The sequence below is a fragment of the Vipera berus genome (genome assembly GCF_964194415.1).
Source record: "Vipera berus genome assembly, chromosome: Z".
In the NCBI taxonomy this organism is placed as follows: Eukaryota; Metazoa; Chordata; class Lepidosauria; order Squamata; family Viperidae; genus Vipera; species Vipera berus.
The window spans coordinates 85,776,087-85,802,503 of NC_138205.1; the positions used below are offsets into that span (position 1 = coordinate 85,776,087).

The following is a 26,417-nucleotide window of genomic DNA, read 5'->3' on the forward strand; positions in this document are numbered from 1 at the left end:
AATAAGCTTTGGAGTTGGATGGTTATAAGAGACTTAATGAGTGGAATATAATTTTTTTTTTAATTAAATTTTTATACCGCCCTTCTCCCGAAGGACTCAGGGCGGTGAACAGGGCATATCTTAAAACTACAAAAGTACAAAAGTTAAAAAAGAATTAAATTATTGCCCACAATAAAAACAATAAAAAATATATATAAATATTAAAACCCTAAGTGATTCCCCATCAGGCCAGGCCAGCTTGTTCAAATAAATGGGTCTTTAACCCGCGCCGGAAGGAGCGGAGATCCGGTGCCATCCGGAGCTCAACCGGCAGCTGGTTCCACAAAGCCGGAGCGCCCACAGAGAAGGCCCTCCCCCTGGGGGCCACCAGCCGACATTCTCTGACTGGAGGCACCCTGAGGAGGCCCTCTCTGTGGGAACGCACGGGGCGGAAGGGAGTCGACGCCGGCAGCAGGTGGTCCCCGAGGTATTCCGGACCCATGCCATGTAAGGACTTAAAAACCATCACTAAGACCTTGAACCTCACCCGGAAGACAACTGGTAACCAATGCAGCTCGCGGAGCAAAGGTGTAACATGGGAGTACCGGGAAACTCCCAAGACAACTCTCGCGGCCGCATTCTGTACCAGTTGGAGCCTCCGAGTGGTCTTCAAGGGAAGCCCCATGTAGAGAGCATTGCAATAGTCAAGACGAGAGGTCACGAGCGCATGAGTGACCGTACACAGGGCATCCCGGTCTAGATAGGGCCGCAACTGCCGCACCAGGCGAACCTGTGCGAAAGCCCCCCTGGTCACGGCTACTACATGATCTTCTAAGGTAAGCCGTGCATCCAGGAGGACTCCCAAGTTGCGAGCCCTATCTATGGGGGGTAAAGACTCACCCCCCATAGAAAGTGATGGAACGTTTTGAATGTCCCGGGATGCCGGAATGTACAGCCACTCAGTCTTGTCAGGGTTGAGTTGAAGTCTGTTCCTCCCCATCCAGACCCGAACCACCTCCAGGCAACGGGACATCACAGCGAGGGCATCACTGGGGTGGTTTGGGGTCGAAATGAAAAGTTGGGTATCATCAGCATATTGGTGATACCCAACTCCAAAACCACGAATGATCTCACCCAGCGGTTTCATGTAGATGTTGAACAGGAGAGGCGAGAGAACCGAACCCTGAGGAACTCCACAAACGAGAGACCTAGGGGCCGATCTCTGCCCCCCTGCCAACACCGACTGCGAACGTCCCAGGAGATAGGAGGAGAACCACCGAAGAACTGTGCCTCCCACTCCCAATCCCCTGAGACGCCGCAGCAGGATACCATGGTCGATGGTATCGAAAGCCGCCGAGAGGTCTAATAGGACCAGGACAGAGGAATATCCCCTATCCCGGGCCCTCCAGAGATCATTCACCAGAGCGACCAATGCCGTCTCCGTGCTGTACCCGGTCCTGAAACCCGATTGGTACGGGTCCAGATAATCCGCTTCATCCAGGACCAGAGGGAGCTGATGCGCCACCACACTCTCAACAACCTTCGCAAGAAAGCGAAGGTTGGAGACTGGACGAAAGTTGTTCAAGACAGCTGGGTCCAAGACAGGCTTCTTGAGGAGAGGTCTCACCACCGCCTCCTTCAAGACGGTGGGGAAATTACCCTCACTCAAAGAAGCAGATATCACCGCCTGGAACCAGCCTCGTGTCCTCTCCCTGGCTGCATAAACCAGCCAGGAAGGGCACGGATCCAATAAACATGTGGTGGAGCTCAACCTCCCCATAATCCTGTCCACTTCATCAGGGGTCACAGAATCAAACTCCTCCCAGATAACATTGACAAGACCGCCCGTGTCCTGATCGTCAGACTCTGCCCAGCTGGAGTCCAAACCGGTCCGAATCCGAGCGATTTTATCCGACAGATGTTGACCAAACTCCTCGGCACGACCCTGCAAGGGATCCTCCCTCACCTCCTGATTAAGGAGGGAGCGAGTCACCCTAAACAGGGCGGCCGGGCGATTATCTGCGGACGCGATGAGGGCAGAGAAGTAATTGCACCTCGCTGCCCTCATCGCTGCGAGATAAGACCTAACATAGGTTCTTAACCGCAACCGGTCGGATTCGGATCGGCTGGACCTCCAGCAGCTCTCTAGGCCCCGTTTCCGACGCTTCATCTCCCGGAGCTCCGCAGAGAACCATGGAGCTCGATGGGATCTGCACCGGGTCAGGGGCCGCAGGGGTACAACTCGGTCCAGTGCCTCAGTGGCTGCCCTTTCCCAGGCTTCCACTAAGGCATCCGCCGAGCTGTGAGCGACGGAGGCAGGTGGGGATCCCAGCGCTGCCTGGAACCCGAGAGGGTCCATTAAGCGTCTGGGGCGGTACCATCTAGTTGGTTCCGCATCCCCACAGTGGGGGGTGGCAAAACGGAAGACCAGCCGCAGGAGGTGATGATCGGTCCAGGACAGGGGCATAATAAATGGAGAGCCCTCACCAAGATCATCCAACCACCGTCCAGATAAAAAAACCAAGTCAAGGGTGTGGCCTCCCTCATGAGTTGGTTCAGAAATTACCTGCGTCAGGTCCATGGCCGTCATGGAAGCCATGAACTCCCGGGCTAACTCAGATGACCCTCCCAGGGATGGCAGATTGAAGTCACCCAAAACTAGAAGTTTGGGGAACTCAATCACCAAACCGGAGAGGACATCGAGTAGCACGGGCAGGGCTGCCGCTGTGTGACTAGGCGAAACGTACACCAGCAGCAAGCCCAACTGCGCCCCCGAACCAAACCTCAAAAAGAGACTCACACCCGACTATCTGAGGAACGGTGGTCTCCCGCGGACATAAGGTCTCCCTAATAACAACCGCCACTCCCCCGCCCCTACCTTGAGCCCGAGGCCGGTGTAACGCTCGGAAACCTGGTGGGCAAAGGTCAACCAAAGGGACCCCACCCTCTGGACCCAACCAGGTCTCGGTGATACAAGCCAGGTCCGCATGCTCACCCTCCACCAGATCCCGCACAAGGGGAGCCTTATTAACCACAGACCTGGCATTCAGGTACACCAGCCGGAGCTCAGGAGGCTGCACATCCTCGCTCCCGGCACCTCGGGGAAGAACCAGAGGGTCGGAGCGCCTCACCGCTTGCAAACAGCGGAGACGGCCCTCCCGGTAACGATACGGCCCTCTGTCCATACGCCTGCTGCCATACCCCAGTGTCGTGGGAATCGGTAATCCCACGACCCGCTCCCGAGCCCCAGATGTAACCACAACCCGCTCCCCCCGAACGCCGTCAGACCCAGGCCTGGCCTGCAACACGGTTGTATGGCCACCCCCCACAGCCAGACAACCACTACCCCCCACCCCCCTCCCCAACCCCCTAAAAAATTTGATTAAAAAATTAACCAGGGGCCTCTTATTAAATTTATATCGAGAGCCCCTGGTCTTACCCGGCCATCTCTCAGGGTCCCAATAATTGGGCCCTTCATCGAGACTGGGGATAGAAAAGAAGGCGGGACGCACCCAGGAGAGGGGGGCACCCCTGAGGGCGAGCAAGTCCGTATCAGAATATCGGTGCATATAGTCCGAGCAAGTCCAGAGAGGGCAGTCCAATGGTTAAAAAATCCAACAGGAGGTTCGAAGGTAAGGAGTAGAACATTTGGGCCATCCACCAACCTACTGCCACTCGGTTGGATGCTCCCAGGGGCAGACCACAACCCGTCCTCTCACAACGGGCCGTGAGTCTGCTCCCGGGGATGGTCCGAAATGCACACCCTGGGTGGGGCAGCACCCATAGAGCTCCCACCTCTATGGGGCTGCCGATGTAAAACAAGCCACTCTCCCACTGTGGCTTGTGCCCAGGTCCGTCCCAGTCCAAAGGGGAAAAAAGGAGGCAGATGGGGAATTAATAAATAAGTTAATAAATAAGTTGGCAGTCCGCTATGTCGCCGCCGTTGCCACAGCCATCGTCGCTGCCGGTAAAACAGGCCAGCGGGCCTCGAAGACGCCGCCATCGCCATCACCGTCGCCGCCATCACCTCAAGCAGCCGGAACCCAACGAGTCGCTGTCGCCATGGTCGTCCTCTCCACCGCCCAGAGCAGCCCGAGGACGCCGTCGCCATAACCACCTCCGTCGCCGGCAGCGGCTCGAAACCAACACAAGGGGCAGCCTTGTCAATAAAGTAACAAGCGGCCGTCTTCTCCGCCGCCAAACGGCCCGAAGACGCCGCAGCCGCCAAAGAAACAGCACAGGCAGGTCCAATAACAAAGTGTCTCCGCCGCCGCTGCCGCCGTTGCCGCCGCTGCCGCTGCCGCCAGAATGGTCTGCAGGCATCTCGCACAGGCTCTCCTCCCCTCTCCCGGAAGCGCCGATCAGCTGGGGCTCCGAGGACGCCGAAAACTCCAAGGACGCCGAGAACACTGCCGAAAACGGCCGAAAACCGTCCAAGACAGCAGCGCCGACCCGACGGCCCATGGCGGCCCAAAACAGCTGGAAACACCCCCGCTGCCGACCGCAGCCTCTTAGGAGAGGCCCGGAGACACCAGGGCAGCAGGAACCGGCAGGCCGAAGAAGCCGAGCCCAGCAACACCGCGGAAGATGAACAGGCGATGGAAAAGGCAACACGCAAATGGAACAGGCAAATAGCAAAACTGCCTCCTTATTTGCCTCTTAAATTCAGCTTCATGGATTTAACAATCCACATCCCCTACCCAGCGGGCCCAAAAAGACCCCTGAGGGGCTCCAAAGGGACGCCCAACAACCGGAGCTCATGGAGCTCAGCCCGACATGTCCGCCATCTTCAAAAGCCGGAAGTTAAGTAAGTTAAATTGTTAGTTTAGAAGTAGATATAATGTAAAATTTTTGAAATGGTTTTCATTTTTTTGATTTCTTCATTTTTTGTATATTGTAAATGTTTTTTTTTGTCTTTGTTGGTGTATGGTGTGTTTTTAACACAAAATGTAAATAAAGATTTATATTTTTAAAAAATGATGAAATCTATCTTGAATGCCTTTGGGTCAATATAAAAGGGAGGGGTGTTGCCAAAGGTTTATACTATATAGGCCACCCAACCAAACAGATGAAATAGATGAACTTTTTGCTAGTAAGTTAACTAAGGTATGTAGGAAGCACTTCATAATAGTAATGGGGAACTTTAATTATCCTGACATCAACTGGGAGACAAACTCTGCATGAAGTGGAAGATCAAACAGATTTCTGACAAACCTAGCAGACAACGTTGTCTCCCAAAAAGTAGTGAAGGGAACTAGGGGATCAGCTATATTGGACTTACATCTCACTAACAGAGATGAATTGATAGAAAGTGTTGAAGCCACAGGAACCTTGGGGGAGAGTGATCATGCAATATTGGAATTCATCATTATGCAAGCACAAGCAATAGAACACAGTCAAACTAAAGTCTTGGACTTTAAGAGAGCTAATGCCGGCATCAAGCTCCCTTCGTCCTGTGCGCTCCCACAGGGAGGGTCTTCTCAGGGTACCGCCGGTAAAAGATTGCCGGCGGACAATACCCAGGGGGAGGGCCTTCTCTGTGGGTGTGCCTGCCCTTTGGAACCAGCTGCCTGTAGAGCTTAGGACTGCCCCTGACCTTCGCTCATTCCGCCGGGACCTGAAGACCTGGCTCTTTGAGCTTTCGGGCCTGGAGTGAGAGTATTAATTGGGGTTTTAATTGAATTCTAATTGGGATTTTATTTATTCAAGGTTAATGTAATCATTTTAATTGTTTTTAATTTTTATAATTTGTTGTATTGTTTTTTAAAAAACCTTGTGAACCACCCTGAGTCCTACGGGAGAAGGGCGGTATATAAGTTTAAATAATAATAAAAAATTATTTTATTATTATTATTATTATTATTATTATTATTATTATTATTATTATTATTATTATTATTATTATTATTATTATTATTATTATTATTTCAATAAACTTAGAAAGAGCTTGGGAAGGATTCCATGGCTGAGAATCCTCAAGGAGAAAACAACTCAAGAAGCTTGGAAAATTTTGAAAAGTGAGATTATAAAAGCTCAGTCTAGCACAATACCAATGAAAAAGAAAAATAATAGCTTTCAAAAGAAACCAACATGGCTGCATAAAGAACTCTCTGATAAACTGAAAGAAAAAAAGGAAAAGTATAAAAAGTGGGAAAAGGGGCACATAACTAAGGCAGAATATCAGCAAATAGCCTGAGCCTGCAAAGATGAAGTGAGGAAAGCTAAGGCTCAAAATGAACTAAGGCTTGCAACAAAAGTCAAAAATAACAAAAAAGAAAGCTTCTTTCAACATGTAAAAAAAAGAAAAAACTTAAGGAAATGATTGGTCTATTAGTGGAAGAAAGTGGCAAAAAGGTGACAAGCAACACGGAGAAAGCAGAACTACTTAACTCATTTTTTTGCATCCGTCTTTACACAAAGGGAAAAAACAGTTCAACCCATCAAAAACAGTACCGTAAAAACCAGATTAGAAACACAAGTTAAGATAGGCAAGAAAATAATAACTGAGCACCTGTCCAATCTAGATGAGTTCACATCACCAGGACCAGATGGATTATATCCCAAGGTTCTGAAGGAACTGGTAGATGTGATCTCAGAACCACTGAACTATATCTTTCAAAGATCCTGGAGCACTGGGGAACTACCAGAGGACTGGAAAAGAAACTACAGACCTATCAGCCTGACCTCAATACTTGGAAAGGTTCTGTAAAAGATAATCAAGCAAAGAATCAGTGAACCCCTAGAAGCAAACAAAGTCATTACCAAAAGCAAACATGGGTTTGTAAAAAACAGAGCATGCCAGACAAATATTATTGCATTCTTTGACCAGGTGACAAAATTAGTGAACCAGAAGAATGCTGTTGATATAATTTACTTGGACTTTTGATAAAGGCATTTGATAAAGTAGACCACAACCTACTAGTGGGGTGCCCCAGGGCTCTGTTCTGGGCCCAGTGCTCTTCAATATCTACATCAATGTTTTGGATGAGAGGATAGATGGGGAACTCATCAAATTTGTGGACGACACCAAACTGACAGAAATAACCAATAGTCCAGAAGATATTCTTAAGATACAAAAGGATCTTGACAGACTTAAACATTGGGTGCTATCTAACAAAATGAAACTCAATGGTGAAAAAAGTTAGGTTCTACATTTAGGCAAGAAAAACCAAATAAACAGGTACAGTATAGTTGGTACCTTGCTCACTAGAAGTAATTGTGAGAGGAATCTCAGAGTCCTAGTGAACAATCACTTAAATATGACCCAGCAGTGTGCTGCAGCTGCCAAAAAAGCAAACACAGTGCTATGCTGCATTCAAAGGGATAGAATCAAGATCATGTGAAGTACTAATACCACTTTACAATGCCTTAGTAGGGCCACATTTGGAATACTGCATCCAGTTTTGGTCACCACAATGTAAAAAAGATGTTGAGACTCTAGAAAGAGTACAGAGAAGAGCTATAAAGATGATTAGGGGACTGGAGGCTAAAGCATATAAGGAATGGTTGCTGGAATTGGGTATGTCTAGTTTAATGAAAAGAAGGACTAGGGGTAACATGATAGCGGTGTTCCAATATCTTAGGGGTTGCCACAAAGAAGAGGGAGTCAAGCTATTCTCCAAAGTATCTGAAGGCAGGACAAGAAGCAATGGATGGAAACTTATAAAAGAGAGAAGCATCCTAGAACTAAGGAGAAATTTCCTGACAAAACAATTAATCAGTGGAACAACCTACCTCCAGAAACTGTGAATGCTCCAACACTGGATGTTTTTAAAAAGAGACTGGAAAGCCATTTCTCTGAAATAGTATAGAGCACGGGTGTCAAACTCGGCGCGTGACGTGACATGTTGCAACATATCGTGACCTTTTTTGCATTGCTGGAGCTGGGGTGGGTGTGGCCTTCAACCAACTCACTGGCCGGCATTTGACACCCCTGGTATAGTGTTTCCTGCCTGAGCAGGGAGTTGAACAAGCTGCAGTCTTGACATGTAGTTTCAACTCTGAAGTACAACTGAGGGGCTTTAATTGAGGAGAGGTAGTGCACAGTATCAAATACCAGCTAAATAAATGTGGCTCCTTGGGCAGAACGTACCTATTATACACTGCCAGTAAACACCCAGTAATAACAAATCATAATAAGCTAATAGCACTCCATTCAAATTATGGTATAAGTTGGTAATCGGTAGGTGGTATATTTATTTATATTCCGCCTTTATTATTTTTACGAATAATTCATGGAAGTGAGCGTATCCAACATCTTCTACCTCCTATTTTTCCCACAACAACAACCCTATCAGGTGAATTTGACTGAGGGAGTGTTTAGTGACCCAACTGGTTTTCATGGCTAAGCGGGGACTAGAACTCCCATTCTCCTGCTTTCTAGATTGGTATCTTAACCATTAAACCAACTGGCTCTTAGTATTCATAGTAATCATTTGGTATTCTATTCTTTGTATGGAATGCTGGCTAAGAATTCAAAACTTGGATTATAATGTATTTGGAAAATGCCAGGATAGGAAACTATTTTACACCTGGAAAGAAAAGATACCATTTGTTGCCAGGTCATGTTCTTGCCAGTCCCAAAGTGGGGATTTATGTGGTTGAATTCTCTGTTTTAAGGTTAGGATAGAAATGTAATCTAAATGTGACAGACAGATAGACAAAGTACAACCATATTCAGCTACATTTAACTCTTATTTTATTCCTCTTTAACTTTTTAAGACAAAACGTTTAGTAAGATGAAACATACAATTATGGCCACTTTTAAGATAATTCAGCCTCATTGATTTAGAAAAAAGCTACCAAATACATTTCCAACACTTAGATTTGTGGCTATTTAAGATGGATTTCAAACACAAACAAATTTGCCATGTCTAGTCATGAGAAAAGCTATTTATGTTAACAGCCTCACTCCTCAAAGTGTGTTCCACCACAGGCCCCATTAAAACTAATGGAGCCTGCACTATCACAATGACTTGTGAATTGCAACTTATGCCTTTTTCTAAGCTGATATGGCAGTAGGAAATGACAGAAAATGGCACCCACTCCTACTTTAGGAGTCCTTTCATGGCCAGAGAAAGTAATCTGCAAATATATATTTATCCCAATATTATCGTGATTCAAACTCCTTTTGATAGGAAACAAATATGAAATAATATTGTTTTGCCTGTCTTCAACTCTTGGTCTCAGTGGTATGTAATACAGATAGAACATAATGAAATTTCTGAAAACAGAACAACAAAAATAAACTAAAAAAAATAATAGCTCTAGACTAGTGTAATAATCTCAGCCCTTCTTCCTCTTTATATGTGATCAGCTTCAGGCTACTTACATGCTTTATTACATCACAACATGGAAATAATTCTGACTTATTTTGGCCTAAATTTATCCAACCTAATCTGGTAATTACGGTAATTATGGGAAAAGTAATGTGCACAAATTAGATAACTTCAGTTTCAATGGCACTATAAGAAAGAACAAATAGCACACTGCTTATTTCTGGATTTTTTGAAACGCTTTTTGTTAAGGAAATGAAAAACTAGAACTAGGGAGGAAAAGATGCAATCAATTTTTGAAAACTAGTTCTAGTTTTTCATTTCCTTAACAAAATGCATTTCAAAAAATCCAGAAATAAGCAGCACTTTCAAAATATTCTCATGCTTATCCCATTGATTTTGGTGGATCTACAGTCTACCAGCTGACCCGCCCAGAGTCTTAACCATCTATCCCAAACAATTGGTTAAGACACTGGGGGGGGGGGTCAGCTGGTAGACTGTAGATCCACCAAAATCAATGGGATAAGCATGAGAATATTTTGAAAGTTTTAAGGTTAAGTCAAATTAACTTAACCTTACTCAATTGATGTGAGCTCTAGTGCCTTTGAAAAAAGAGGGACAAAAATAAATAACTATAAAGGTATAAGTTTGAGTTGAACATGATTCATCTTTTCTGAATATTTATTCATTTCACTTTTGAAATATATTAGTTTCCAAACTAAAATACTTATCAATACATAAACAAGCAAGCATATATATGTACACACACACACATTGTGTGTGTGTGTGTGTATATATGTGTGTTTGTCAGTGAGTGAGTGAGTATATCTTTTTGGTCTGAATTTGTTCTAGTCATGTTTGCTATATATTTAGTTTATGCCATAAATACGCATGATGTTTCAGTACCAAAAGAATGTTTTCTTCTCTTTAGAACAAGAGACAAATCTCTAAATAGATGGCTGTATGTAACAAAGCAGTGGTTTTTCCTATTTAGCAGCACAACACCAACATTATTTGGGAAATAATGTTTCCTCCGGCATAAATCTTTTGCAAGCTGTGTTACAAAGAAGACAAAATCAGTACTAAAGGCCAAAGTTTTAAGTAACAACATTACAATTGCTGAGTCAAGCATTTTTTTATATACTGCAAGCTAAAAGTCAAGAAATAGATCAGGAAAAACAAAATTTTACTGCAAAGAAATTATGCTTGTAAATATTAAAAATACTCTTATATTAATGATAGTTTAGTTATTTTCTATTTTTCATCATAAATTTCAGAAATCTCTTTTCTATAGTACATTTATTGACATTGTATAGTGCTACAACAAGTATTTGTCATAGAAATATTGAACTTGATTATTGTTAACAAAATATCTGGGTTTAAAATTCAGTTTAAGCCATGCTTCCTGATTTTATTCTCCTTAAGACCATTGGCTTTTCAACTGAGTCTTCAGCTAAAAACGTTGTTTAACTTACCTAATCTTAGAATGATAAGATACCAGTGACAAATGTGAACTCCTCATATTAAAGTATCAGACTGCTTACATCATATGAGGTTAGTCTGAACAGTTTTGATTCAGGGCATAATCAACATACTATCTGATAAATAATGATTATAAGGACCTATCTGATAATGTGCAACACCTTATAAGTAGTCAAAAACTGTTCCAATTGACTTTCTAAATATTGGACTAGGTGTTAAAAATAATTACAGGTGAATATCAATAAAACAACAAGGCTGATAAGGATAAAAGCTAACAGAATTTTCTGCAAAAATCAAAACAAAGGATCAGGGTTTTTTGAGAGGTTAGTAAATGATCTATAGATAAAAGTATAGATAAAAAAAGCAAAAGAAGCTCATGTGTAAAGAGTGCATATTACACATTGAAGGATGGCTACATGAGATAAAAAGTGCAGAGGTAAACAAGTAAAATGATGTTTTTGAAAACTTTCCATTATGTAAGTTCCACCATAATCAGAAGAATCACTGGCAAGGTACTTTTTAAAAAATATATTCTTTGATCAAGCGTGATTAGACACACAAGGAATTTGTCTCCAGTGCTTCTGCTCTCAGTGCACATGCAAAGCAACAGAATAATAAGTTTTTACCAATCAACAGACTGTGAATCAAATTAAAGATTAAGTAACAACAACAATGCCAATAAGAGGAAGGAGCGAAGAATATAATAAGAAGGATAAATAATAATACTACACCCATACTACATGGGTAAATACACATAGACATTAGACAGCACTGTGAGAATTAGGAATGTTCAGCATAATGCTGCTGCTTATGGGGTTGGCAGCTTGAAGATCGGCCCTGATTGCGATTGTGATTGCACTTGGATTACATTGGATGATGGCTGAGACCGATGCAGGGTTTGGATGGATTGAGATTCCTCTTCTCTCGTGACTTCCTTTGATGGTCCGGAACAAACCCGGGACTGGACCGCGGTGAGAGGGCGGCCCTGAACTGGTCATCAACCTCCCCGCTGGTGTGAGAGGCCAGTGGGGAAGGTTCTACCCGGCAATGACGTTTACCCACTCCAGACTAGATCTCACAGCTGTGGTGAGAGGCCAGCTGTGAGCTCATCGTCTGGACCGGCTCAGGTGAGAGCAGAGCCGGATTGGTGGATGAAGACGTGTTCCGGTCTTAACATTTTAACATCTTTAACATCTTTAACATCTTACAACATCTTATAACATCTGACTTTCCATTGTGAACAATGGCTCACACGGATATTTGCTCTGTATGGTCCGATTACAATATTCTAGGTCGGACTTGTACGCACTTAGGGGGGTTTCTCCCTTCTGGTCACGACCAGCCTTTCTGTTTACCATCTCCCTTGATGATGGGCCCAATTGTTGGGATCCCGAGAGGTGGTTGGGTTTACCTAGGGGCCTCTGGGGGAGACGCACAAAGAGGCCCCTGATATGTTTTAGCCAGTTATTTTAAAGGGTTAGGGAGGGGGAGGAATAGTGGGGAGGGGAGGGAACTATTAACCGGCACTCAGTCTGGGCCCGTGATGGGCTCTGGTGGGATGGGGTTGGGGGTGGAGGCTGCTGGCTCTGCGTGTGCTGGGGTGGGGTGTCAAATCCCCACGACGATAGGGAATGGCAGCAGGTGGTTGCACGGAGGGCCACATCAATATCTGGGATCGCGCCCTCGCTACCTTCGAGCGGTGGCGCGCTCCGACCCACCGGTTAGCACCCTTTTGCCTGGGGATGAGGGTGATCAGGTCCCTGAGCTTAGGCTGGTGTATTTCAATGCCAGATCCGTTGTTAATAAGGCTCCCCTCGTTCGTGACTTGATCGAGGAGGAATTTGCGGAACTGGCATGCATTACCGAAACCTGGTTGGGCTCGGAGGGAGGGGTCCCTCTGACTGAGCTATGCCCCCCAGGTTTCTGTGTGCTACACCAGCCACGGGCTCAGGGTAGGGGCGGTGGGGTGGCGGTCGTTATTCGGGAGACTTTATGTCCGCGGGAGACCATTGTCCAGATAGGCAGGAGTGAGTCCCTCCTCCTGAGATTTGGCCCTCGGGTCCAGATGGGCTTGTTGCTCACATACCTGGCACCCAGCTGTGTGGCAACAGCCTTGCCCGGGCTGCTTGACACCCTCTCAGGGTTGGCGGTGGAGTTCCCCAGGCTTATAGTGCTGGGTGACTTCAACCTGCCTTCCCTGGGAGGGTTGTAAGAGTTAGCTCGGGGGTTCATGGCTTCCATGATGGCCATGGACCTGACCCAGGTAATTCAGGGCCCGACTCATGTGGGGGGTCACACTCTCAACCTGGTGTTTTTATCTGGGCAGTGGTTGGATGATCTGGGAGGGGGTTTGCCAGCCATTTCCCCCCTGTCATGGTCCGATCATTATATCCTGCGGCTGGTCTTCCGTTATGCCACCCCCCACCACTGGGCTGCGGAACCGACCAGGTGGTTCCACCCCAGGCACCTAATGGACCCGGAACGGTTCCAGATGGCGCTTGGGTCTATATACCCATCTCCCTCATTCACAGCCCGGCCGATGCCTTGGTGGATGCCTGGGAAAGGGTGGCCACTGAGGTACTCGACCGTGTTGTACCCTTGCGATCCCTGACCCGGCACAGATCCCGTTGGGCTCCATGGTTTTCTGTGGAGCTCCGGGAGATGAAGCGTCGGAGACGGTGTCTGGAGAGGGGTTGGAGGTCCAGCTGATCCGAATCTGACCGATTGCAGTTAAGAACCTTCATAAGGTCTTATCTTGCGGTGATGAGGACAGCAAAGGCTAATTATTTTGCTGCCCTCATCGCGTCCGCAGATAATCGCCTGGCTGCCCTGTTTAGGGTGACCCGCTCCCTTCTTAACCAGGAGGTGAGGAAGGATCCCTTGCAGGGTCGGGCCGAGGAGTTTAGTCATCATCCGACAGACAAAATTGCTCAGATACGGACCGGTTTGGACTCGGACTGGGCAGAGTCTGACGTGGAGGAATCGGACGGTCTTGAGCATGTTATTTGGACTGAGTTCGATCCTGTTTCCCCTGATGATGTGGACAGGATTATGGGGAGGCTGAGCTCCACCACCTGTTTATTGGACCCGTGCCCCTCCTGGCTGGTTTTTGCGGCCCGGGAGGAGACACGAGGCTGGTTCCAGGCAGTAATAACTGCTTCCTTGAAGGAGGGTATCTTCCCCGCTGCCTTGAAGGAGGCGGTGGTGAGACCCCTCCTCAAGAAGCCTGCCCGGGACCCGGCTGTTTTAAACAACTATCGTCCGGTCTCCAACCTTCGCTTTCTGGCAAAGGTTGTTGAGAGTGTGGTGGCGCATCAGCTTCCCCTGTTCCTGGAGGAAACTGATTATCTGGACCCATACCAATTGGGTTTCAGGCCCGGGCACAGCACAGAGACGGCATTGGTCATGCTGGTGAATGATCTCTGGCGGGCTCGGGACAGGGGTTGTTCCTCTGTCCTAGTCCTATTAGACCTCTCAGCGGCTTTTGATACCATCGACCATGGTATCCTACTGCGGCGTCTCAGGGGGTTGGGAGTGGGAGGCACCATTTTACAGTGGTTCTCCTCCTATCTCCTGGGCCGCTCGCAGTTGGTGTTGACGGGAGGGCAGAGATCGGCCCCGAGGCCTCTCATTTGTGGAGTCCCTCTGGGGTCGGTTCTCTCTCCCTTCCTGTTCAACATCTATATGAAGCTGCTGGGCGAGATCATTCGTGGATTTGGGGTGGGGTATCATCAGTACGCTGATGATACCCAACTTTTTTTCTCCACCCCGAACCAACCCAGTGATGCCCTCACTGTGATGTCCCGCTGCCTGGAGGCGGTCCGGATTTGGATGGGGAGAAACAGGCTTGAAGACCATATAGGAGCCGTGACCAGGGGTGCCTTTGCCCAGGTTTGCCTGGTACGCCAGTTGCGACCCTACCTGGACCGAGATGCCCTACGCACAGTCACTCATGCGCTTGTGACCTCCCGTTTAGACTACTGCAACACTCTCTACATGGGGCTGCCCTTGAGGACCACTCGGAGGCTTCAGCTGGTGCAAAATGCAGCCGCGCGAGTTGTGATGGGGGTTTCCCGTTACTCCCATGTAACACCTCTGCTCCGCGAGCTGCATTGGCTTCTGGTTGCCCTCCAGGTGAGATTCAAGGTGCTGGTGATGACCTATAAAGCCCTAAATGGCTTGGTTCCAGGATATCTGAGGGAACACCTGTTGCCGGCATCAAGCTCCCTTCGTCCTGTGCGCTCCCACAGGGAGGGCCTTCACAGGGTGCCGCCGGTAAAAGAATGCCGGCAGATAACACCCAGGGGGAGGGCCTTCTCTGTGGGGGCGCCTGCCCTTTGGAACCAGCTGCCCGTGGAGCTTAGGACTGCCCCCGACCTTCGATCATTTCGCCGAGACCTGAAGACCTGGCTCTTCGAGCTTTCCGGCCCAGGCTGAGTTTTAATTGGGGTTTTAACTGGGGTTTTATATTTTTTCAGGGATTTAGTTTAATCTTTTTTAATTGTTCTTAATTTTGGTATTGATGTTTTATATACCCTGTAAACCGCCCTGAGTCCTACGGGAAAGGGCAGTATATAAATTCAATAAAATTCAAATTCAAATAATTCCAAAACTTGGAGGACTCTACTCCTAGTACTGTGCTGTTGAATATAGTAAGATATGGTAAAATAGAAAGGCTCTTTCTAAATTCCACTCTCATCTCTACAGTTTTAAACATGTTGAGCTTCAAATTATTACAGCTGCACCACCCAGCCAATTGTTCAAACATGAGCATCCTGCGAATCCAGATTCCATTTACTTGAGCAGTCTGAAGAAACAGAAGCACTGGGAAGAATCCAGCCTAATCCATGACACATATTCATCTGAAGACAAAAATCCACATCCCATACACACAGCATCACTGTTGAGATCTAGACTGATCTGTATTTGTTACTGTTATGCTTACCAACAACTTAAGACTCCTTATTTTATATTTGGGTTCTTACCATATGTATTTCTATTTTTCCTAATTCCCCCCATTCGTTCCTTTAATAAAGCATTCAGATGTCTGTTTTATTGGAGTATAGGCAGGTTTAGCTGCATGTCAAGGCAGACCTGTTGATCACTAAATCCAATAGGTCTCCTATCTCCTTCACTTTATTATTTTTCCTAGGTGATGTTGTAGTGTTGCTACTTTGGCAGCTTAATGTAGGTCTGAAAAAATAGACTGGGAATGGAGTATTGTGAAGTTAGAACAGAGCAAATTCAGATCTGCCTCCTTTATTTAGGATTAGTGAAAACCTATTACTCAGGTTCACTCTAAGTTCCAATCAGCCATCAATCAAATCCATGTATACTTCCAATATTGAAAAAAATAAAGAAATGTTCAGAAAATTATAGTTTTCTATTCACTAAAATAATTGGATAGTGTAAAATCCATATCAGAACTTTATTTTTTAAAAAGTCAACAAATAAAATCATTTAGTCCATGTGCATACTAAGATCAACTTTGAAGAACAATTATGGGTCAACATGTAGTACACATAAGCAGATATGTCTACACACAGATGCAATTTAGCACTGAAGAACTATTAATATAGTGAAAAAGGCAATATCACAAAAGTAACATTTGAAGAAAATAAAAGCATAATACTTTGGTATCAGTTTCTTCTTGTATAATAATAATAACAGTAACAATAATAATCCCCCAGGGAAGCACTACCTTGATGTGGTTGTACACTTGTGTACTCTGAGAGAGATGAGAGCTATGCCAAAGGTTCAACCATACTGGACAGGTCTCATCAGAGGAGTCAGACAAAGAGTGCCTCTCCCATAAAAAATAAGAGTGAGACGTAAATTTCAGAAAGCTATACCGGCTCAGATGTCGCCCGGGTTAACAAGGTCTGCGCTAGATGTTGAAGTTCCTGGATATTTGGTGTAAAATGGGCTACAGGACTCAGGATTGTTGGCTGAGCAACCAGGGCCAGCAGCTGCAGAACTACTGGAAGAAAAGGTGTTTACCCATCACAAATACACAGTGATTGAAAACAAATAAATAATTACAGATCAAGTCTGTAGCATGGATTGACTACAAAAAGGCATTCAACTCGCTGCCACATGACTGGATAATCAAGTGCCTAGAAATAACAGGAGTCAGTAGAAACATTAGAAAGTTTGTGCAAAGATCAATGGGACAATGGAAGACACAGTTGCACATCAATGGTGAGAGACTGGGAGAGGTTAATATCAAGAAAGGAATATTTCAAGGAGATTCACTATCACCACTACTATTTGTTATTGCACTGTTTCCTCTGTCAACAACACTGAATAACTCAGGCCATGGCTATCAAACATCAAAAACATATGCCAGACTATCCCACCTCCTTTACATGGATGATCTGAAGTTGTACGGAAAAACATCATCTGAAATAGAATCAACACTGTCCGTATATATAGCCAAGATATTGCAATGAAGTTTGGCTTGGACAAATGTGCCACACTTATTATCAAGCAAGGAAAAATAGTGAAAACTGAAGGAATCAAGATGCCCCATGAAAATAACATTAAGAGTCTGGATGAGGAACATTACTACAAATACTTGGGTATCCTTCAAGCTGACAGCACCAAGCACACTGAAGTCAAGAAAAAGATTAGAAGTGAATACATCAAGAGAGTGAAAAAGATCTTAAAGTCTAAACTCAGTGTCACTGTTCACTGCCCTGAGTCCTTAGGGAGAAGGGCGGTATACAAATCAAATAAATAAATAAATAAATAAATAAATAAATAAATAAATAAATACCATGAAGGCAATCAACACCTGGGCAATTCCAGTCATTAGATACACAGCTGGAATAGTGGACTGGACTGAAGAAGAACTAAAAAAATGGAGAGGAAGACCAGAAAAATAATGACAATGAATCATGCCCTTCATCCATGCAGTGACATTGACAGACTCTATCTACCAAGGCAATTAGGTGGGTTTGGAATGTTGCAAGTACATCAGTTGGTTGAAGAAGAAAAAAATGGCTTTGGAAGAATATCTGAAGGACAATGATGAAGAAGCACTGAAGTTAGTATATCAGGAAATCTTACTGATTACTGGAGAGACCAAACTGGCCTACAAGAAAGACCACATGAAGAACAGAATGGAGGCATGGGAAGACAAAGCACTGTATGGCCAATACATTAAAAAAATAGCTGAGAAAGCAGATAATAACAAGACCAGGAAAGTTGAAGAAAGAGACCAAGGGACTAATTCTGTCTGCACAAGACCAAGCCTTAAGGACAAATGCGTACAAAGTCAAAATTGAGAAGACAGCAACAGACAGTAAGTGCTGCCTATGCAAAGAAGTTGAAGAAACAGTGGACCACCTGGTAAGCTGCTGCAAGATCGCACAGACTACAAGCAGCAGCATGACAAAGTAGCAACAATGGTGCATTGGAAGATCTGCAATAAATATCGTTTTCCTGCAAGCAAGAACTGGTAGGACAATAAAATAGAGAAAGTCATAGAAAATGAAAAAGTTAAATTGCTCTGGGCCTTTAGAATTCAAACAGACAAGCCCCTGCCACATAACACCCCCAATAAGAAAGACAAAAAAGTCTGGATAGTAGATGTGACAGTGCCTGGAGACAGCAGAATAAAAGAGAAAGAACTGGAGAAGATAATAAAATACAAAACCTACAAACAGAAATAGAACAACAGTGGCAAAGACTAGCAAGGATGATACCAATAGTAATAGGCACCTTGGTGCAATCCCAAAACAACTGGAGCACCACTTCAACACCATTGGCATTGACAAATTTGCCATCAGCCAATTGCAAAAGGTGGCCTTACTAGGAACAGCTTCCATCCTGTAACAATATCTATAATACCACCAAACATCCACATCTGCCTATCCCAGCTTCTTGGTAAGCAGTCAATAGACAAAAATGCCAAATCCAATCTAAACATCTGGCTAACTGTGTGATGGATTATTATTATTATTATTATTATTATTATTATTATTATTATTATTATTATTATTATTATTATTGATTGGTATCGCTGTACCAGGAGATGCCAGAGTCGAAGAAAAAGAACTGAAAAAAATTACAAAATACCGCGACCTGGCCATCGAAACTGCGCGATTATGGATGAAACGTGTAACAGTGATACCCATTGTCATCGGGGCACTGGGAACTATGTCCAAAAACTTTACAAAACACATCAAGAAATTGCAACTTCCTGCAATAACTCCAGCAAAGCTACAAAAAACTGCGCTACTCGGAACATCTTACATTTTAAGGTGATACCTGGTTGATACCTAGGATGCTGGCAGCAGCCCGTGTCAACCATTAGTGCCAGTCAATTTGAGTGTTCAGTTGACTGAGTTTCATGTTTTATGAATAAATGTATATTATTATTATTATTATTATTATTATTATTATTATTATTATTATTATTATTATTATTATTATTATTATTATTATTATATTGGAAGGAACTATTATAGGAATTATTATATTGGAAGGAACCTTGGAGGTCTTCTAGTCCAATACCCTGCTCAGGCAGGAAAACCAAGAAATTTTAGGCAAATGGCTGTCCAGTCTCTTCTTAAAAACGTCCAGTGTTGGAACATTCACCACTTCTGGAGGCAAGATGTTCCACTGATTAATTGTTCCAACTGTCAGGAAATTTCTCTTTAGTTTTACATTGCTTCTCTCTTTGATTAGTTTCCATCCATTGCTTCTTGTCCTACCTTCAGGCGCTTTGGAGAATAGCTTGACTCCCTCTTCTTTGTGGCAGCCCCTAAGATATTGGAACATTGCAATCAGGTTACCCCTAGTCCTTCTCTTCATTAAACCTACAAACCTGGCTCTTTGAGCTGTCTGGCCTAGACTGAGGGGTTTTTAACTGGATTTTAAAGTTTTAATTTTTAACTTTTGGGCTTTAAATTTAATTAATTGTTTTAAATTTATTTTTAACTTTTGTATTGTATGGTTTTTAATTGCCCTGTAAACCGTCCTGAGTCCTATGGGAATAGGGCGGTATATAAGTCAAATAAAATAAATAAATAAAATAAATAAACTAGACATACCCAATTCCAGCAACTGTTTTGTATATGTTTTAGCCTCCAGTCCCCTAATCATCTTTGTTGCTCTTCTTTGTTCTCTTTCTAGAGTCTCAACATCTTTTTTACATTATGGTGACCAAAACTGGATGCAGTATTCCAAGTGTGGCCTTACCAAGGTATTATAAAGTGGTATTAACACTTCACATGATCTTGATTCTATCCCTGTTAATGCAGCCTAGCACTGTGTTGGCTTTTTTTGGCAGCTGCAGCACACTGCTGGCTCATATTTAAGTGATTGTCCATTAAGAACTCCAAGATCCCTCTCACAGTTATTACTATTGAGCAAGGCACCACCTTTACTATACCTGTGCATTTGTTTTTCTTGCCTAAATGTAGAGCCTTACTTTTTTGACCATTGAATTTCATTTTGTTAGATAGCGCCCAATGTTCAAGTCTGTCAATATCCTTTGGTATCTTAAGCCTATCTTCTGGAGTGTTGGCTATTCCTGCCAGCTTGGTGTCATCTACAAATTTGATGTTCCCCATCTATTCCTTCATCCAAATCATTGATGAAAATGTTGGAGAGCACTGGTCCCAGAACAGAGCCCTGGGGCCTGTGTAATTTTGAGCCATTAAACCACTTAGGCTGCATTGTGATATTTTAAATGATTCTTCTTCAGCTGCCACAATACCCTCAAGTTGTGAATTTATTCATGTGTCCTGCCAAATTCTGTCTATTGCACAAAATATAGACCCAATGGAGCCTCTGAGTCTGTATCATTTCAACACCACTGGATCTGTAGCATTTTAACTAATTGTGAAGTGATTTGCCATAATAAGCAGGATGGAAGTACAATATAGACCCTTAAATAATAGAGAAGAGCTATACCAAATTTGATTACTAACAATAAGGATTTCAACTATGAAGAATATATTCTTTAAAGTCTGTTGTTAACTATATAATATAAAAGATAAAAATCTAACTGTCAAATATTCTATAGGAATCTATCTATACTCAAGGCCCTTCTGCTCTAAGTATTTATTTCATCTTCTCTGCTACCTATTTACAACCTTCACTGTGGTCAGTTTCACTATTATAGACTAGACTTTGTCTCCACTCCCTTGCATTGCCTCAGTATGAATGTGTATTTTGAGTGTAATCCTATTATTAAGCTTTTGTCACCATGGAAGGAATGTAAACAGCAACATTTAACTGAGAAGTTTGGAAACTCACCTTGCACCCCTCACAAGCACTGACACCATAGTGATATCCAGAAGATTTGTCCTGACAAACAAAACAGGGCTTGTAAACACGAGGGGGAGGAAGCGGGGAAGGTGGGCTGGGAACAAGCTCCTCAGAACTGGTGCTCTGAGTTTCAATTGCTAAAAGGAGAGAGAAAGAGAGAGAGAGAGAGAGAGAAAGAGAAAGAGAAAGAGAATTTTAGTGCATTTAGCTATTGGCACTGCTGTGGTACAGTGCTTACAGCAGAGACAAGTTAAGACTTTTATTAGCCGCCTGTCCTTTTCCCAAATCTTCAAAATACACATTATAAATTCAGAGTATACCTGAAGTTTTTACTTTCATTTTTTAGATACGCTGACATTTATAGCACTTATAGCATTTTTCCATCCACCCCCCACATACATATGTAGACAATATCATTCAATGTAAATCCCAAACTACCACAAACTGATCAAGAAATGAATCCACATTGATCCTATCCTTTCAGGGATATCTGCAGTATAGTAAAAAACAGTCAAAATGGTCCATCTGATGGTGCATCAAAGCCTTTTCTTTTTTAAGTCTATCACACCATCATGGCTGCCATCAATTTTCATTTAATCACATCCCGAGGACACCCTGCACCAACTCTGCAAAGAATCTGAATGAATAATATTTTTTCATATACAAAAGTTGAATACAATAATTTGCATCGCTTCTTCCTCCATCTTAATTTGCCAACATTTCTCTGCTAAAATAAAAAAGGAGTATAAAACTATTGAAAATAATACTATGAAGAGTAGATATACAGAAGCCACTCTGGATGGCTGCCATTTTGATTATGTGGTGGCACAGCAACAATTCTGAACTCTCAGTCATCTGAAAGGCTATAAACTTGATGTCTCTGTCTCCTTGTCTCTACTTACCACCAAAAACCTAAATTCTCATGTCTCATTAAGCAAATACATTGAAAGGGAAAAAAGGATTTAGATTACAAAAATTTACCAATCTGATATGTTTACTTTAACATCCATTTATCTTAGTTAGGGTGGGGACTTCTTGATCACTTTGCTCACCACCTGTTCATGGTGGTGGTGGTGTTTCTGAATAAAGGAGGAATGTGCAGATGTTCAGAAAGTATAATATTTGCAAAGCTCTTTCCCAGGCTCTGACAATTCCATTACAGACAGAAAAGAGAGAATTTTTTTCTCATGGAAAACAAATTTTCCCTGTGATTTGCAGAAGTAGGAAAAAGACTTCTAATGTAAGAAAAAATCCTAATGTTACATATTTCAAGGAAATATCCCAAAGAAGGAAGAAAACATATTAGTTTTATACCTATAGTGCTGCATTATGTATATAACTACCAGTAGGTAGGACATTCTGTTGGTATAAAAAAATGTTTGGGCTACCTTGTCCAACAGCTAAGTTACATGAGTTCCTAGTACCTTATAGTACTTTTTCTTCCTAGGAGAATTATCATTTCTGAATTATCACATTGAGCTCTTAGATGAAAAGCAAGACAAGCAAAACCTTACAGTTGCAAATTATTTTGTATAACTGATTGGCACTATTAAAGATACAGTGTCAGCAAGCAGAAGCACCTATCTCACTGTAGTGATATTGGGGAAAAATATGCAGGGTTAGACTTGTTTTATAATTCAAATGAACAGAAAATTGCAAGTTGGAAATTCCAAGACTGAGAATCAAAAATAACTTGGAATAAAATTGTTGCCAAGGAATCTACCAAACATGGTCATATAATGATCACCACAAGCTGATCTCAATTCAAGGGCCCTACTTTCTTTACATGAACGCTACCCAATAGATTCTCTGTGACTCATGATGTAATTAAATAAAAATTAAAAACAGCCAGAGTAATCTAAAAACTTCTTAACCAATCCCCATATAGCATCTGTGTCCAGATAAGTGGCATCCCCTGCACTGAAGGCTATTTTGAACAGCACTTATTAACACATTTTGGGAAATGGTCCTAGAAATGGGACAACCTGATCTTGAGGCAGAATGCTCAAAGCAATGAATCTATGAACAGAAAGTCAAAAGAGGGAAATCCCTAGCATACCCTCCTAGCCACAATATATTGTATGGATTGATTCTACCTGGAACAAAGGGGCTCGAAGCTGATAAAGACCCAAGCCTAACAGATTTTTTAAATAACAACTATTTGGTACCAATATTTGAACTGGTACCAGAAGCCAATTGGCAGCATTCAACAAAACTGATGGTACTTCAGTATATAGGTTCTTCCTGAGGGAATGCTGAGTCAGCTGCAAACTTGCAAATAGCTACAGGGCATATAAATTCCATATAAATTGAATTGCAACAAAACAAATAATAAATGAGGGCATGAATTACAAGTGTAGGAGAAACTATAACCCATGCAGTATCTGAAGCTGAACAAAACATTTCCTGACTACAGTTTCCACCTAGTGATCTAAGAGGAACTACAAGTCCAGAAGAATCCCAAGATTGCCTACTTGCTCTTTCAGGATTAGTAGAATCCCAGCAAGAATTAAAGATGAACATCCTAAAAGGATGTTCCATGAACACCCATTTTATCCCACTGGGATTCATCTTAATTCTGTTTATACCATCCAGTCCCTCACAATTTCAGGTATGAGGTCAAGACCTCCACAGCATCTCCCATTCAACCCAGTATAGGGATATAAAACTTGGTATCATCTGCATAAGAAGTTAAAGAGTTGGAGAGAGGCCTGAGTCCAGGGGTACCATATATTAGAATATTCACTGAGATTTCTTTCAACTACTCCAGTATAGAGAAGAATAGAAACACGAAAACAGATTGCCTTCAATAATCATAAATAATTAAATCAGTCATGTATTTAGTTGTTTTCCCTAAGATATATCCTCCTTTGTGACTGCTTTCCTGCAATTTAAAGAGGGAAAAAACATATAAATAGACCACATTAAAAACCCTATTTATTCTATCCACTCTAGAACAGGTTCATTAATTCAAAGATAATACTGCAAAAAGCACAAGTTCCAAAGCACAGAGTACAAATATATAAATACATTAATCAGATCATACCAAAACATCTCATATCCTATCCTATGCCTATCCTATGTCATGTGGAAAATAAAATTATATTTCACAATCCACATTCCAGTAGATTTTATAGTTCTAGTTCTTTTAATTTATTATAGATATGAGGCATCTATTTTTATCTGGTTATTTTGTAATCCTACTTGATAGTAAAAGCAACATTTGAGCCTCTCTGGAGTTATTCTGCCAGATAGATATCATGTAAATATGAAAGAGAACTACGTATATCTTCTAGCATATTTTATCTCTGCATTATACAATGAGATAACCAAATTGATATAAAACTCTAGCATGAAATAAAACATCCTTAGGAAAAGGTTTCTAGTTCTCTCTGGCACTTAGGAAAATGAGAAAGCCTTTGAATTAGTGGGAGAAAAGAGAAAGGGCATGATCACAAAAGCTGAGAATAATCTTCTAGAGAAAAAAACAACAACAGCTTACTGATTCAGATATTCCAAAAGAAATATTTTCCATGTTTCTTAACCTTGGCTCCATATTTCTATTCTTCAAAAAATTTAATTCTTCGAATTGTGAAATGTATCAGTTTTTGTTCCCTACAGTAAAGATGATAACAATTATGTGCAAATTTAATATTATGAGGACGTGAATTGGTAGGGAAAGATTGCAAGTGGATGGAAATGGTACCTAAGGATGAGGAGCTGGCATTATGGACTGTATACAGCATAGCTGTAATTTCACATCCTTTTCTGTGTTGTTGGGAAAGTTTGGGTTGTTGTTATCTTAGATATGGATAGAGAGGGGAAAAAACTATTGTAGAGCTTATGTTATGGTTTTCATTTGTTTCCTGTCTCAAAGTGACAGGAAACTCCACTTCCATTTTTGCAGAAGTAATGCCTATAGACTTCAGAAACCATAAAAATGGAGTTTAAAGGTCTTAGGTTGTCCAATCTTTGCCTACAATTTTAAGAAACTCCTTGACCTATTATTACGCAGAATACAGAAGAACAGAATTGGAAGGGACCTTGGAGATCTTCTAGTCCAACCTTCATGCTGAAGTAGGGACCCTATACCTTTTCAAACAAATAGCTATCTATTCTTAAACATCTTCAGTGATGGAGCAACCAGAACTTCTAGAAGCAAGCCCTTCTGCGGGTTAATTCTTCTCACTGTCAGGCAATTTCTCCTTAATTCTAGGTTGGATCTCTCCTTGATTAATTTCCATCCATGGGTTCTTGTCCTGCCTTCAGGTGTTTTGGAGAATAGGTTGCTCCCCTCTTCTCTTGGACAGCTCCTCAAATATTGGGAAATTGCTATCATGTCATCTCAATCCTTCTCTTCATTAGAACAGATGTACCCAGTTCCTGCAAGTTTTTATCATGTTTTATCCCCCAGTGAGCAAAACTGGATACAGTATTGCAAGTTTGGTCTTATTAAAGCAGTACAAACTGGTACTAACACTTGATATGATTTTGATGTTATCTCTCGATGCAGCCTAGCACTGCATCGGCCTTTTTGGCCACTGCAGCAACTGCTGGCTACAATTTAAGTGGTTAGACACTGGGATTCCTAGATCTATCTCATAGTTACTGCTATTGAGCTAGGCAAGAAAAAAACAATGCATCACCTATTCTATACCTATGTATTTGATTTTTCTTGCCTAAGTGTAAAACCTTACTTTTCTTACCACTGATTTTCATTTTGTTGGATAGGACCCATTGTTCAAGTCTGTCAAGATCCCTCTGGATCTTAAGCCCATCTTTCAAAGTATTGGCTATTCCACTCAGCTAGGTGGTTTCTGTAAATGAAGTCATTTATATTTTTTATGAAATTATTATTATGAATAATGAGTACAAAACAAACTTTGGTACTGAAATAATTGAGGGTAATTCATTTTCACAAACCTATTTCATTTTTACTTCTCAAGCCACGTGTTCCATCTTCAACAACTTGCTGAATGGAACATGAGTGAGAAAGGAGATGGTATCAAAATAAGAGATAGAGATGACTCAATCTTTCTATTTCATTTAATGCTGCACATGAAACTTAGGAGATCAAGCTAGGCAATTTGCTCCACACAAAAGAACTTTCCCTATCTTTAAAATTTCCATACTGTTTTGGCATAATTCTTTATCCTATATGATGACGTATTTGAGCAAATGGATTAGAAACAATCTAGCTTTTGAATTCATAGTGAAAGGGTTTAGTGTGGTGTGAATAACACTAGTTGTGTACAAAGAACAAATCTAATGAACACAAGCCTCAACTTGGTAACAAAGCAGAAGTAGCAGCATGACCATTTAAATTAATTTTAATTGGCTGTGCAGGCATATTCAACATCTTCTATCAGAGATCTTCGACACAGTATAGGCAACTAGCCT

General features: G+C 42.6%; 1 protein-coding gene across 2 annotated transcripts in view; it reads right to left on the reverse strand.

Annotated features, from left to right (window-relative positions):
* The window catches only part of RARB (retinoic acid receptor beta), a 257,875-nt gene that overhangs the window by 58,291 nt on the left and 173,167 nt on the right, over window positions 1–26,417 (reverse strand). For both annotated transcript variants that reach the window (XM_081345080.1, XM_081345081.1), the window contains one exon: window positions 21,006–21,154. In XM_081345080.1, coding sequence (XP_081201206.1) covers window positions 21,006–21,154 — 149 coding nt within the window. The remainder of the gene's footprint in view (window positions 1–21,005; window positions 21,155–26,417) is intronic.